Here is a 14,361-nt window from a genome sequence, read left to right on the forward strand (position 1 = left end):
TATCTCTGACACTTGCATTCATAAGTTTTGAAGAAACAGGCACGCCTCACATTTAAGCTGTCATAATGTGCACTGATATTCTTGTTTGTTATTCAGCCGTCGGCAGTACATTTCATTGCAACCACCAATGTAAAATATTTTAAAAGATACAAAATAAAAATTACAGCACTTGGAGGGTTTTTTTTTCCCCTTGAAAAAAAGAGTATCCTCTAATGCATTTTCTGCTGGTGCTACTTTTTTAACAACCAAATGTATCGGAAAGAAATGCCGTTTCGCTTTGAAAGGGAAAATCATGGAACTATTTGCATCGAGATGACTGAATTCTTATTACAGGTCTAATCGCAACTTTCTGTGGAGAAACTTTATGAAGACAACAAGCTATACTATATAAGGAAAAAATGTTTTGATTCCCTGGAAATGGTTTAGTACTGAGGACATCAAAACTTTATATATCTTTTCAGACCTGTTTTAGGTCTATAGACTTCAGTCTACTGTTGTAGAGGAAGATTTGGTTTCCTTTTTCTAAAATCCTGTCCTAATCTGGCATAAGACCAGATCTCAACATACATATTTTCTTGATAATAAAAAATTTGTTCTGTACCCATTTCTCAAATTTAAGTAGACAGCCTTAACTTTTAGGGAAGCTGTATGTTTTATTTGCAGTAGTATTTTTAGTATTTTTTTCAAGTACATTTTAATATTTTGTATATAAAAAGGGAGTCTATTGCTAATGATTTCTCAGGCATTGAGAAAGTTAGAGGCATGGCTTTTGAGGTCCTGCACTCATGTGCGTATCATTTGCTCAAATATGAACCAGAGTTAGTCAAAAAACTTTTTCCTTTAAACACTGCCAATTCAATGAAACCAAAGGTTTTCTTGGGAAACGCACTGTTTTCTGACTAATTTTCAGTGGCAGTTGTTCAAGTCTCATTAGAACAAAGTTGAAAAAGATTCTTTTGGCCTCAGCATTCTGATTATATTACAATAAAATGTTAATGTTGAAATGAACTGTTTTGGGAAGAATAAGGAAAATATTCTGGAATGTTTTATTTTACAAATAAATCCTAATTTTTAAACTCTTTTCCTGAATTGGAATTAAATAAGGTACTAAAATCTGCGTTTTTCTGCTAATAGAAACTTTGTTCTTCAGCCACCTCTCCTACTTAAGCAGACAACCATGATCTTTGGGGAAACTGAATTTTCCAGCTCAAGACCAATAGTTTAGTCCGTGAAACAGTTGGGATGATGTGTCCAGTGAACTAACTCTGTTTACATCTCCACTGTTTGAGGGATAACCACAAAAAATACCTTAAAGGCTACGCCTTTAGAAAGACAAACCGTTGCCGTTTCAGAGCTTTCTTCAGAGCAGTAAATATACAGTGTTTGTGAAATGTGGGAAGCGATGGAATATGCATCAGATTCCCCAGTTATATATATGATGGAAGTAATCCAGAGTTTTCGCTCACTTCTGGCATCTTGGGCTATAACTTTTACTTGATTTGCATTTTTTATTCTAGTGCCAACAATATGCCTAAGCAAGTAGAAGTGCGGATGCATGAAAGTCATTTAAGTCCAGTGGAGCACAGATCCAGGAACGTATGTGTGCAGTTCTGCCAGTCGCTCCACAGGAATCTGCTCCTGACTCTTACTGTGTTCGGTAAGCTACATCTGCTGGTCGGGACGTGCACTGTGTCTCTGTACTTGTTCACGTAGTACCACAGACCCTGTCTTTGGTCATCAGCTGTTCCAGCTGAACAACCAGAGAGTAAATAGGTGGCCCATGGGCATTGTTGCTTTCATTCAGGTGTGCAGGGTATTACTGACCCAACACGGAGCAAATCCACACCCCTGAGATACATTCTGTGTCTGGTTTTGAATTGGGGACGTGCGCTGTGTCTCTGTACTTGTTCACGTAGTAAGTACCACAGACCCTGTCTTTGGTCATCAGCTGTTCCAGCTGAACAACCAGAGAGTAAATAGGTGGCCCATGGGCATTGTTGCTTTCATTCAGGTGTGCAGGGTATTTCTGACCCAACACGGAGCAAATCCACACCCCTGAGATACATTCTGTGTCTGGTTTTGAATTGAGTCTGATCTAATTCCCAAGGCTAGTTAGATCGATCTCATTCAGTAGGTGCACTACACATTTTTTTTCTCTCAGTTACTTGAAAAAAGACAAAAGCTCTTGAAAACTGCCTTTCCTTCATCTTTTATCTTTCAGTTCATGCTCCACTGCTTTTAAGGTTTGTCCCCCTCTCTGAGGCTGTAAGCCAGCGCTCCGTGATCTCATCCTGAATATTGCCTCTGGCTTCAGCAGCTTCCAAATATGGAACAGTTTGACATTTTATTGTGGTTCACTGGCTCTTTGCCTGTTTCTTTTTCACTGAAAGCCTAACAGCCAAATGCAGCAAATTCATAGACATACTCTATTTTGTTATTGTTTGAAAGACCAGCTGCAGCTGGTCTTGAGCTGCAAATTTCACATCCATATTTTTCAGCCTTCAAAACCCAGACCGCTGAAGGGTTTAGACAGTATTTGCTTTGAATCGTCTTTAGAAGGTGCCTGATGCGGTTCCAGAAAAAGTTTTAAATACATATGCATTTTCCATTGTATCAAACTGATACTTCAAGGAGTCATAGTTGCTGCAAATCACAACTTGGGCTTTGCTGTCAAGTTATGTTGCACTTGAGGCTTGGGATCAGGAAAACAAAGGCATCCTGGATGTAAATATAAAATATCCATTCACAAAGACCGTGTTATGAAAGTAAACATGGCCTTTTTTTCCCTAGACTATGCTTTAACATCCTCAGTCCTGGGGGCAGGGGGGGTTAGGTGTTATCATTGTACAAATCTAAATAAGTGATGAAAGGGTGGTTTGTGATTTGAGGATGTTAGCACAAAAAGAGGAGAAGGATGTAGATCATCAAAGGGAAGGAGTAATAAACGAGTACTAAGAATCAAGTTTTCTTCAATGATATGTGCGGTATGCCAGACCAGGCACTCCCTTCCAAAACCCCTCAAATGAAACTTGAATCTGTTTTCCTCACAAGACTATTCCAGCTTTCCTGCAGGGTTTTTCTTAGGCTGTAAGATAGCTACTCATGCTGACCTTGTTTTTCAAGTGGTTTTATGCTTATGTTGAGAGCTGTATGTCGTACTCCAAAGAGCTGAGTCTTAACCCTGGCTCTTCTGTCGGTTCTGCGTAACCTTGTATAAATCACATCATGTCTTGATGCCTCGATTTTGCCAGCTGTAGAACGATGGTATGAATTATATTTGACTATCCATCAATGTATTGCAAGGCCTACACAGTATTAGTAAACCTCAATGGCATTGTGGTTTGCAGCAAATTTATATTTGCAGAAGCAGAATAGTACATTAGGTGTCTGCTCAGTTGGCAGAAGATTCTACATCAGGACCACTTCTCTTTCATCATGAGATACGTGGTAAGTGTGTTACAGCCTCGTATTATTCAGAAGGCTAAGCCTTGCAAAATCTGTCTCTATACCAAAAATCAGCTGCTTTGTGTAACCATTTTTCCTCTAGGCGGTTCTCCTGGGTAAGCAATGCGCATTCACGTATATTTATGTTACCTACCTGCTCTCTTTTATTCTTCTTCCAGGTGTTATCCTGGGTGCACTATGTGGGGGTCTTCTTCGTCTAGCAACACCTATTGACCCTGACATCATCATGTTAATAGCCTTCCCAGGAGATATACTTATGAGGATGCTAAAAATGCTGATCCTCCCTTTAATTATCTCCAGTTTAATCACAGGTAAGATCTATTAGCCATAAATACTTTAAGATGCTTGCTACAGGTATCACCTGGTTTGCTTTTTGTGATGTAGGAAGAATAATACTGTGATCCTGTCAGGGATTTTGCAGTTGCAGTGTGTATGTCAGAGTTAATTTCAGATTAACTTCATTGGCTTTAACAAGTAGATGCTGCAGTGAATTTATTTTCAAACACATGCACATGTGCTACCTTCTTAAACATTAGCAATTTCTTAATATGTGGTTTCACCTAATTCCTGGATTGGACCTTGGAAATAAGATGGCATGACACTAGTGAACCCTAGCCTTCTTAAAGCTGTGGTGTCAGCCAGACCATGACCAGTTCGCAGCAATCAAGGACAAAAGATGGTAGGATATCTTCTCTATTTTTCAATGTCTCCTCTGCGATTAGATGGAATCTTAAATGTTTCTCTTCAAATTAGTAGCAGCAGCAGATATTGTTCACGTAAGAACTGGAGGGAGAAGCTTCAGTAATCTATCTAGTGGTGAGAATTTCACAAGGGCAAAAGTAGGGACCTGTAGGCAGTCATTAAACTTTGCAAATTATGAAGGATTTTATTCGATGATTATTGAATTGGATATTGAGTCTCAGTCTGTTTGTTTCTTAAAATAAAACACCTGCAGGACTGTCTGGTTTAGATGCTAAAGCAAGTGGCCGACTGGGTACAAGAGCCATGGTCTACTACATGTCCACCACTATTATTGCTGCCGTGCTGGGTGTGATTTTGGTTTTAGCCATCCATCCAGGGAATCCGAAACTCAAGAAACAGCTTGGTCAAGGGAAGAAGAATGATGAAGTATCTAGTCTGGATGCTTTCTTGGATCTGATCCGAAACCTGTTCCCTGAAAATCTAGTCCAAGCATGCTTTCAGCAGGTAAATCCTTCTACTCCTTGGTAATATGTTTTTACATCTTTTGCTTACCAGGGGTGGCTGTAGAGTTAATGTCATTGTTTAGGTGAATGACAGAAATGATGATGCAAAGAGAAATACAGGTCTTAGGTCTTGGGCAGGTAAATGAAAGCACACTGTTTAGAGCTGCTTTGTTTTATGTTGTAGTTATTATTTAAATTCATAGGTTTTTTTTTAAAGAAGATGATTTTTAGTTTGTTATTAAGTAAACTTAAGTTTTTTCCTCACTTTTTATACAATATATACAGTCATGAATGCTGCCTCGGGGCTGAACAGCTGATGAATCATGGGATCTTTCACCCAGGTTGAATTTGATCTTGGTTGTTAGTTACAGAGCTGATGGTTCTGCAGTGCCCTATTTGTAATATATGGATGATCTTCATTCCAGCTGGTTGCCAGTGGAAATGTACCCCAAAACCCAACCTCTCATAACTTCTGTTGCTGTATTAGAGTCCAGACTAGGTGGGGATAATACAGTCAAGTGGCTGACCCACCTACAGGTGGCTCCATCAGGCCAGGTTTGAAGCATGCTGGGAAAGAAGGATGCTTGCACCATGTGTTGCTCGCTCTGTAGGCAGAAAATTTTGTCTAAAAGCTTTTCATCGATGCTTAATCAAAACAGCTTCACTCCGAAGGGTGAAATACATGAAAAATGCATGCTTCCTAATTTCTGCTTATTTCAAGCAGCAATAGGATCATTATCTAAGGTTACTAGACCAGTAGGACAACCTTCCCTTAACCAGTGACCCAGGTCAGACCAGCATCTGAACACAGGGCTGTACCTTATGACTTTAGTGGGATTTTTGCGTGTGCTTAAATGCATACACTTATCCACCATTCTGGGGTAGTTACGTTTTGCTGAATTAGAACCCAATTCTTGTGGTGTGGTGCAGTGCAGTGAAAACAATTGCTGTAGGAATAAATAAAATGAATACTGGCTTTAATACTATAAAAATACACATGCACATACCTATAAGCAAAAAGAGAAAATGGTGGTGACTGATCTATGGGTAGCCAAAAGCACAGTTCTTGTATGTAAGCTGGGTTTTACTACAACTAAATTGTTTGGAAATAATGCAGACTTTTTTTTTTTTTGGATGGAACAGGGTTTCTTGCCAAACCTGTTCTTAAGTGTTCCTATGTGAAATGGCATGATGGCATGACAGCTGGAGCTGTGATTATGGCTGTAGAATAAAGTGAAGAGGGGGAAGGGAGAAGAGGCCACAGGGGGTGGAAGAACGGAGGGCAACCTAAGCTGCCAAAAGGGCTTGGATTGCTTCACTTCTTCCATGGACTTCCACATGAAAACACATAGTCCTTGGGGATTTAAAGAGAGAACATTCTCAATATTTCCAAATCATCATGGGAATGTCAGTCATGTGGTCAAACTGTGAGTGGCTAAACATCACATCTAATGTGAAATATATTCTTGCAAAACTGAGTGAGGGGAGAGTAGGGTGCTTATGTTTTTTTTTTTCCTTTCCCTCATTTGAATTGTGGAAGAGAGGAGAATTAAATTTCTGGTCAGTTGAAAGTCGTCAAGTAGCTCGACAAAGGGACAGAAAGTGGGAGAAAGAAGAATTAAGCTACCCGTGTCAGATAGTTTTCTTGGAACCTTAATATTGCTTTTTCAATGTGTGTGATATGAATGTTCAGGTCACTTCACTAGTTATGGAACACCATTTCCATTGTTCCTTTTTGACACTTGGTCAGAAAAGCTACTGAGCTTTTTGGCTTTCCAATGTTTAATTTTATCAGATTCCAAACTAATTACCAATGAAAGCCTCTGCCACAAAGCCACCTTTCATTTGCAAAGTCAGTCACTCTCCTTTCCAGAAGGAACTTGTGCCTTCTATTAGCCCTTAACTCCTCAGTAAGGAGTTAGGCTTTACTGGCCTCTTTATTTAGGAGGAAAATTAACTGCTTTTAATGATGTCAGCATATATTTTCTCTTCCTACATTTACACAGACTCTCTCCGTGAGCATTCAGTGTTTCCAGGTGGCCTTAGGAGGAAGCAATTTTTGGCAGAAATCCTGCAAAGAATTACTTTGAAGGGTGCACAGCAATGGTACTGTGTGGCCATGGTCTGTGAGGGAGTTCTATCACCTTCCCTCCTGACCAGGCAGAAGGCAGTGGAGGGATTCACTTGCAATTTTGAGACAGTTCATTTGCAAACTGAACTCTGAACCACCATGGGATTTCAGTATCTCTTGAATTTTTGTACGGTCCACGAGAAAGTCTTAATTTGTAATGAAAACTGCTATTCCAGCAGAGACTTAAGATCTTATGTGCCGTGAAAGAGAATGGGACTATCAACTGTACATATGACTGTGACATTTAAATGGTTTTCTGGCCTTAGATGTCATTGTCAGAATCTAAACTTGATGTTAGGCTCAGCATTTTTAGTGACTGTAGCCTTGTGCAAAGAAGGACTGAGGACCTTTGACTTATGTGACTGTAGTGGAATTTGTCAGTGTGTAGAGTCTAATGTTATAAGTTTAGCTTCTGTGACTCTGTTCTTACATTCTGGATACCTCACTTAAAAAATACTGTGTTGACAACATCCCTCATATTGAATTTAACTCTGAAAAAAACGTAAATGTGGAGGAATGTTGGGTTGTTTCAGGACAGCTGGAGAGTTTCTCATACAAAGCTACATCCCTCTCTAGATTTAGACAGCAGGCTTGGAAAGGAGAGACGTGAGGTATTTTAAAACCTTACAGTTTTAAAATGTATGGATTGAATCTAGATCATCACCCATAGTACTACAGTGTCCATCTCAACAGGAAAGAGGTGAAAATGTTCTTTGAAAGGCTAATGCACTGTTTCTGATGCCTTGCTCAAACATGTTTCTAGGAACAAGGAAAGTAGGGAGCAGATTGGAAACTATGGCAAACTGGTCATAGCTTCCTACCCATTTTGCCTGTCCCAGAGCCATGAAGAGGCAGGAAAGGCTCAAGGTATGAAGTGGGACGAAAACATCCCTTCCAAAAGCAGCAAGTCACAAATCTCTCTTTTTCCACATCCTCCTCCCTTTTTTCCTAGCTGCAAACTCAAGCCCATTTCTCCCCCTACCATTCCTCGCCAGCTTTCCCTTGACCCTGCCTTTCATGTGCCAGGAGGGGTCCAGATCCATTCAGATGCTGATATCTTCTTTTTTGAGGTGGTCAGATTTGATTTAATAGGTATCTGGCAGCTTTGATAATTTTACTGTTATCTGTCACTCCCAACATTCTGATGAGAAAGCTCAGGGGACTGTGTGTATTCCATTTTGAGCTCTTGCAGTCATCAAGTGAAGTGTTGGAAATGCCCTAAGTTTTCAAGTTAACCATCAAACTATGAGAACTTGAGCTGGGCAGACCATCCTGAATCATAAGCCATAATGCAGAGTTGCAGATGTGACTGATCTTAGAGGTGCCTGCCTTTTGGTGCTAAATAAGTGGTATCAACATGTGACATACAATCTGTGAAGCACCATTTGTGAACCATCTGGACAAAGGGGCTAACTGTCTGTAAAATGTTATGTCCTAGTGGTAAGGAATGAGTGTTTGCCATGCTTTTCACACTAGAGTCATGAGAAAGACTCCCAGGACTTTGTGACACTTGGAACTATTGAAAAACAAACTTATTTTTGGAAGAGGGGGTAAGAGGTTTTGGAATGCATGTCTAATCCTTTAAAAATATAGTTCCCTGGAATTTCAAGTGAAGACTTTTCATCATTGTTTCCTGATCTCCCATATGGATTACATTCAGTCTGTTTCCACTCTCATCCTCCTTTTTTATTGCCTTCAGATCCAAACTGTCACCAAGAAAGTGCTGGTGCCACCACCCACTGAAGAACCACCTAATGTCACTGACTCTGCTTTTGCTATGATGAATGAGACAGTGCGTGAAGCACCACCAGAAGCCCAGCTGGTCATTAAGAAGGGACTTGAATTTAAGGATGGCATGAATGTCCTGGGTAGGAAAACTTTTTGCCTTTCAAATATGTACATCATACGTATGACACAGCTTTTGGCTGTGACTGGGTAGCCAGTGTTGTCTGATCTGCTCTTCAGTGCAAGTTTAGTCTCCCCAAATAATCATCAAATGTTACCACCTACTGGCTGCCTGTTGGTCTCTAAGATGAAAATCTAATGGTCTCACTAGAAATATGACAGTATCACAGAAACAATCAAGTGAATTATCTGGATTGGCAGCTTTGCAGATATTAATTGGAGTACAGTGGGGAAGCATGTAGGAGGTACCCAAAATATCCTTTCATCCTAGAAGTAGCCTACCTAGACTAATATTAATGCATGTTGGCAAAACAGGATGGGGCAGAGCTTCAAGAGCCACTGCTTTACCCACCCTCTGATGAATCTGAACTCTTTGTTTCCAGTAGGTGTCTTGGGCACGCTGAACTAGAATTTGGCTTCAGGCAGAGCCTGAAGTGAGAGGTGGGGTGTGAACCACACCACCCAAGAAAAATCCCGGAGAGGCTTGACACATCTCTGAGTCACAACTCCCTCCTTCTTTCATCTTGGCTGCTGACCTTTACCAGCTGCAAATTATGAACAACTGCCGTTGTGCCATCTTGTCTGGACAAGCCAGCAAGTTGGGGTGGTATGAAGGCTTTATGTCACCATTAGGCCATCACTTCTTAGGGGCAAACAGCCCCTTAAGGACTCCTTACAGCTGATGGGCTGCTCCTGCTGACGCAGTGGCTGCTGTGCCGGCAGAGTTTCTCCAGGGGTTGGTGAGCTGGTTGGTTGGCAGTGGCTGCTTTGCTTAGACGTAGGGGAGATAGCATCAGTAAGCTGCTCGGAGATGATTTGTTTCTCTGCGAAGCAACTTGCTCTACAAGAGCCGGGAGCCACCGTATTCTACCAACCTCCACGGCTCCTCCTTCCCTTCAACATCTGTGGGCAGAGGAGCTGCTTTCTTCCAAAGCTGCAAGTTGGCATTTTGCACCCTGCGTGAGGCAGCAGCTCACTGCTCGTGCTGTTACCCTCACCTGCTTTTTTGTCTCCTGGAGCTCTGCTTATGCGTTAAAATGAAACAGTATTTCTGATGTGAGAGATGCATTACATTTAGTGCTGGACTTGTTTTGTGCAGGCTCTGTCATGGATAAGAAAAGAGCTAGAAGGCTGAATACAGTTCCTACAGAAAGGAAATACACAGCTTAGGTGGCGGATTTGCTAGGATTTTGTAGTATCCTCTTTGCTAGGATTTGTAATATTTTGACCAATGACTCTCAAATGTTGCAGATTTTTTTGGTGTGGTTTGGTATGGTGTGGTTTGGTTTGGTTTTGAATGAAGAAGTGAAAATGTTGGGGAATTGCCATCCAGCTTGCATAAACTGTACAAGCCAGGCAAATTCCTGCAAATATAAACCAACTTGACTCTTATGACTAATGTAGCAGCTTGTTTGGAATTAATGAACAAAGCCACCTACTAACATTTTCTGATGCAGAGGATGAATTCCAGGAAGTTACTTGGTCTTTGACTGAAAAGCTTTTCATCACTTCTCTATGCTCTGCAGCACACAAACATACACTTCACTTCCCTGTTCAAGTGACTCAACAAAGAGAGTTTGGTGCTAAAGAATGACTTTATATCCAGGAGACTGGATTTAAAAAAAAAAAAAAAAAAAAAAAAAATCTGATTGCTTAACTCAGTGTGAGGATATGGAACAGCCTGTCTTTTCCCAGGGTACTGGTAGCTCAAATTCCCTTCTCTTGAATGCTTTTGTGTCCTGATGGGTTTTTCCTTAGGAATTTCCCAGCTGAGTTCACACATTTGTTAAATACTGAACTCATTTCATGACTGAAAATTTAGCTTCAAAGAGTGGCTGAAGATTCAAACCATCTATCAGTATCGGTTAGTTAATAATCCCACTCTGGATGCTGAAACTGCTGGATGGTAAAGGTTAGCATTGCAGACACAGCTCTCAAGTAATACATGAATTGCATTCTGTGGGTCTTTCACACTGATAGTCCAACGCTCCAGACTTTCCCACCTTAGCATTTCAATTTAGGAGCCAAATGTTACTTGTATTGAATTGTATGATTACGTATCCACTGATAGCCAGTTTCAGTGAGGTTAATCTGTTTAATAGGAGACCTGTGGTTTAGCTTGAAGTGCAATACCCACCTTCTCCTCGCACTCCCACCTTCTTCATTTAACTGGAATACTCCTGGCCTGTGAAAGTTATATGCTAGGCTGCTGTTGCCTTTCCCTGTACTCCAGGACTGACTAGTTTGAAGGTTGAATCTGTCAAGGGACTTTTGTAAAGCCTAAGAAAAATGCTCTTGGTCTCTAATGACTGTTTTAGCAACAAAGAAGAGTCATGATACGGCGCTGTGTTGCCTCTTCCATTTGACAGGGGCTATGAGGTTTCTAACAGTTGCATGATACTGAGAAGGTTATGGTATAGGTATTTTTTTGATGATCGGATCAATTCAGGAAAAAAGAAAAAAACCATAGCTGGGCTGTGAAATTGGAATTGAGTAAAATATTGAAGAATAAAAGATGTTCTGAATATGATCAGGAAAGTTGAAAGTGAGTCCATATTAAAAAGTCCCAAGAGATGTGTAATACACTGTAGTTCTGAAAACTAGATTAGCAGGTAGTATCAAGACATTGACTAGGTACGACAGCTTCCTAAAAAACGTGGTTTTACTTGCTTTTTTTTGTCTTGCAATTTTTTCCCAATAGGTTTGATAGGATTCTTTATTGCTTTTGGCATTGCTATGGGGAAAATGGGAGAACAGGCCAAGATGATGGTGGATTTCTTCAACATCCTGAATGAGATTGTAATGAAGTTAGTAACTATGATCATGTGGTAAGTTTGAAGTTCTAGAACAAATAAAGATTTTTAAAAAAATCATAAAACCCTAATATAGCGTGTAGTGACCACAGTTTGTTAGTAAACAATGTAATTAATTAGTTCATTTTTTAAAGCCTTGACAGCTATGTTACAAACACAGCAGGATTATTTCTATTTGGTGAGGATTATTTAGGACCCAATTTGAAATATTTCTGAAGGTATTCTGTTCTTTGTTTACTAAAATCCAAGGCATGCGGGTACCAGAAAAGGTCTTCAAATGCCACATTAATTATGGAAGTTCATTACATAGAAAGACACCTAAGCAAGCAAGAACACTCCATGTAAGAACATCCAAATCTTCCTGGGAGGTTAGCATAATCCCAGGGTATTAGCTGGGAGGTATAATTACAAAGAAGCCTGGAGACACACTTTATTCACCATCTGCTGTAGTAAAAATACTTTACCACCAAATAAAATTCCAGTGGTTTTCAGTGATGTGTAGTCCCTCCACCCATAGTTTCTGCAGAATCGACGTCTTACAGCCTCACTGCAGTGGGGTCACTGGAAGGTATCCATCCTGGTTTTGAAGTATGCCCATTCGTAATAATGGGGCCTGGCTTGCCTTCAAGGGAGTGTCTTTACCCAATTAAAGACTGAGCCCTCGTTTACATTTCTGGAAGGGGATTCTCTCTCTCTCTCTCTTTTTTTTTTTTTTTTTTTGAGATGTTTCTTCCGAGAGCTTCCCCAGAGATATTGTATGCAGAGCCAAGCATGGCCATATCACACAAAACCAGTTTTTCAGAACATAAGAATGCATTGCTACATTTGGCATTGTACTGCTGTGTTTCTTATCTCCTAGGTCTTAGAGAGCAGAAATGGCCACTCCGATGCAACACGCATATCATGGCTCATTGCTCCCATGATTCCCTGGTGTCCCTGGAAGTGATTTTCTGAGTTACAAGACTGCAGTATGCTTCTTCTCTGAGGCTCTAGATGGGCAGTTTATAGAAAAAGAAGCAGGATGCCTGAAGCACGAGTCTTCAGCATCATCAGTGTTTCATAGGGAGCCTGTTACGCAAGAGTGATGCAGATAGCAACAGTGATGTGGCAATGTGTAGAACAAAAGAAAGAACTTGAAGCAATGACGCTGCATTCCTATTATGCTTCTGCTTTTCTGTAGGTGATCCTGCTACATAAAAACACAGCTGGGTTTATTTACAAAGCCCTACTGCTTTCAATAGTTATTGTAACCTGCTGCTCTCCACTCGATAGTGGGACGGTGACTGTACTGTCGTAGAGAGTAGTCTCCAAGAGCTAGAATTTACTCTTACTTCACTTAGCACCAGTTGGTACACTGAAGACGTACTACCTTGTCTACAGTACAGATTTTCTCAAGTAGTCAGTGTTGCAATGGCAGGAAATCATTGAAGTTTCAAGAAATTCACTGTAAATGTTTATTTTTTACTGATGTGCTTTTTATTTCTCTCTCCATGAGAAAGGAGATTGACATTGGGAATTCCACTTGTTCATCTCTGTCTAGAATTTTTAAAGAATTATTGTGGCCAGAAGCAGGTTTTTTTAATGTGTGTTTATAAAGACAAATGCACTTCTTTATGCAGAGTTACATTTTGTTTGGTTTATGATTTTCTGCACAGAGAGCTGTAACTCCCATGGCAACTCAAGACGCTCAGGAGCATGGCATTGCTACACAATCATAAAATAAATCAGATGTCTGGCTCTGACACCATGTAATTCTTTATAAGAAATATGCTTTGTCAAGTTCATTGAAACATGGCTTCTTATGATAATTGGTATAACAGCTGGCCTTGCATTTCAAGTGATGGAAGGCTTTCCAGGTTCTGGGCACATTGCTTGAGAGACCATGAGATGTTTCTTACAGAAAATATTGAGCATTTTTCTTCTGAAAGTCAGTTTCCTTTGTATTAAGTATCCAAATCACTAAACACTTTTGAAAATATATGATACCATTTGTTTTCAGAGAGACATTTTGTTTACTGTTTCTCCACATGTTACACACATTACTTTCTCCAAGTTTAAGTTTTATAAAACAGATGGAGAAAGTGAATGTCACTTAAAATTATCTAATACACTAATCTTTACCAGTGCAGTTATAGATATCGTCTTCTATCCATGCACCTTCAGGCGTTTTTCACTACTGCTGATTATTACATTTTTAAAGTAATATCCAGTCATTTCAATTTTTTTTTTTATTACCAAACTGTGCTACTGTTATTATCCTATTTAAAAGTTCCATTTATGTCATCTGGAAATCACACGGCTGAGATGATAAAAGCCCTACCCTAAGTAAGAAAAGCATGTAATTAATGAAGAATCCGTAAACTAAAAAGCATTTTTCCAAATTATTGAAAGAACATAATGGAAACTTTTGCAGCCTTCAAGATAAAAGCAATTTGTTTCAACAAATAGTTTAACTGAAGCCAATAGTGCAGCTCCCTGAAACCAGATAAGCAATGGGTTGTAAAAGTTATATATTAAGAACAAATACTACACCACTCTTCATAATGATCCAAGCCTGTGTAACATTATAGTATTCTTCTACGATGTTATTGCAGGGTCAAAGACTATTCAGGAAATGCATATCCCATTAAATGGGATGGAATAAAATGAAGTAGATGGAGAATTCGCTGGAGATGGCTGTTATTTTTTAAAAAGATGTGAAAGCTATCCATCGAATCTCCATCAATTCCTGATCTGCATCTCAGTGTTGAGCCTGAGAGCCCCCTACTCCTTCTGCAGTTTATACTCTGTTGAGCACAATATTTATGACTACGCTGCAAAAACTAGTTCTGTCCATGCTTGT

At 39.9% G+C, this 14,361-nt stretch overlaps 1 protein-coding gene across 1 annotated transcript in view; it reads left to right on the forward strand.

Moving 5' to 3' along the window:
- The first annotated feature begins 1,527 nt into the window (after positions 1-1,527).
- SLC1A2 (solute carrier family 1 (glial high affinity glutamate transporter), member 2) overlaps positions 1,528-14,361 on the forward strand; it is a 28,482-nt gene continuing 15,648 nt past the window's right edge. Inside the window, exons 1-5 of the mRNA XM_009696078.1 lie at positions 1,528-1,657; positions 3,624-3,776; positions 4,421-4,671; positions 8,501-8,669; positions 11,408-11,534. Coding sequence (XP_009694380.1) covers positions 1,528-1,657; positions 3,624-3,776; positions 4,421-4,671; positions 8,501-8,669; positions 11,408-11,534 — 830 coding nt within the window. The remainder of the gene's footprint in view (positions 1,658-3,623; positions 3,777-4,420; positions 4,672-8,500; positions 8,670-11,407; positions 11,535-14,361) is intronic.

Source organism: Cariama cristata, unplaced genomic scaffold (assembly GCF_000690535.1).
Source record: "Cariama cristata isolate BGI_N322 unplaced genomic scaffold, ASM69053v1 scaffold16972, whole genome shotgun sequence".
Classification (NCBI taxonomy): Eukaryota; Metazoa; Chordata; class Aves; order Cariamiformes; family Cariamidae; genus Cariama; species Cariama cristata.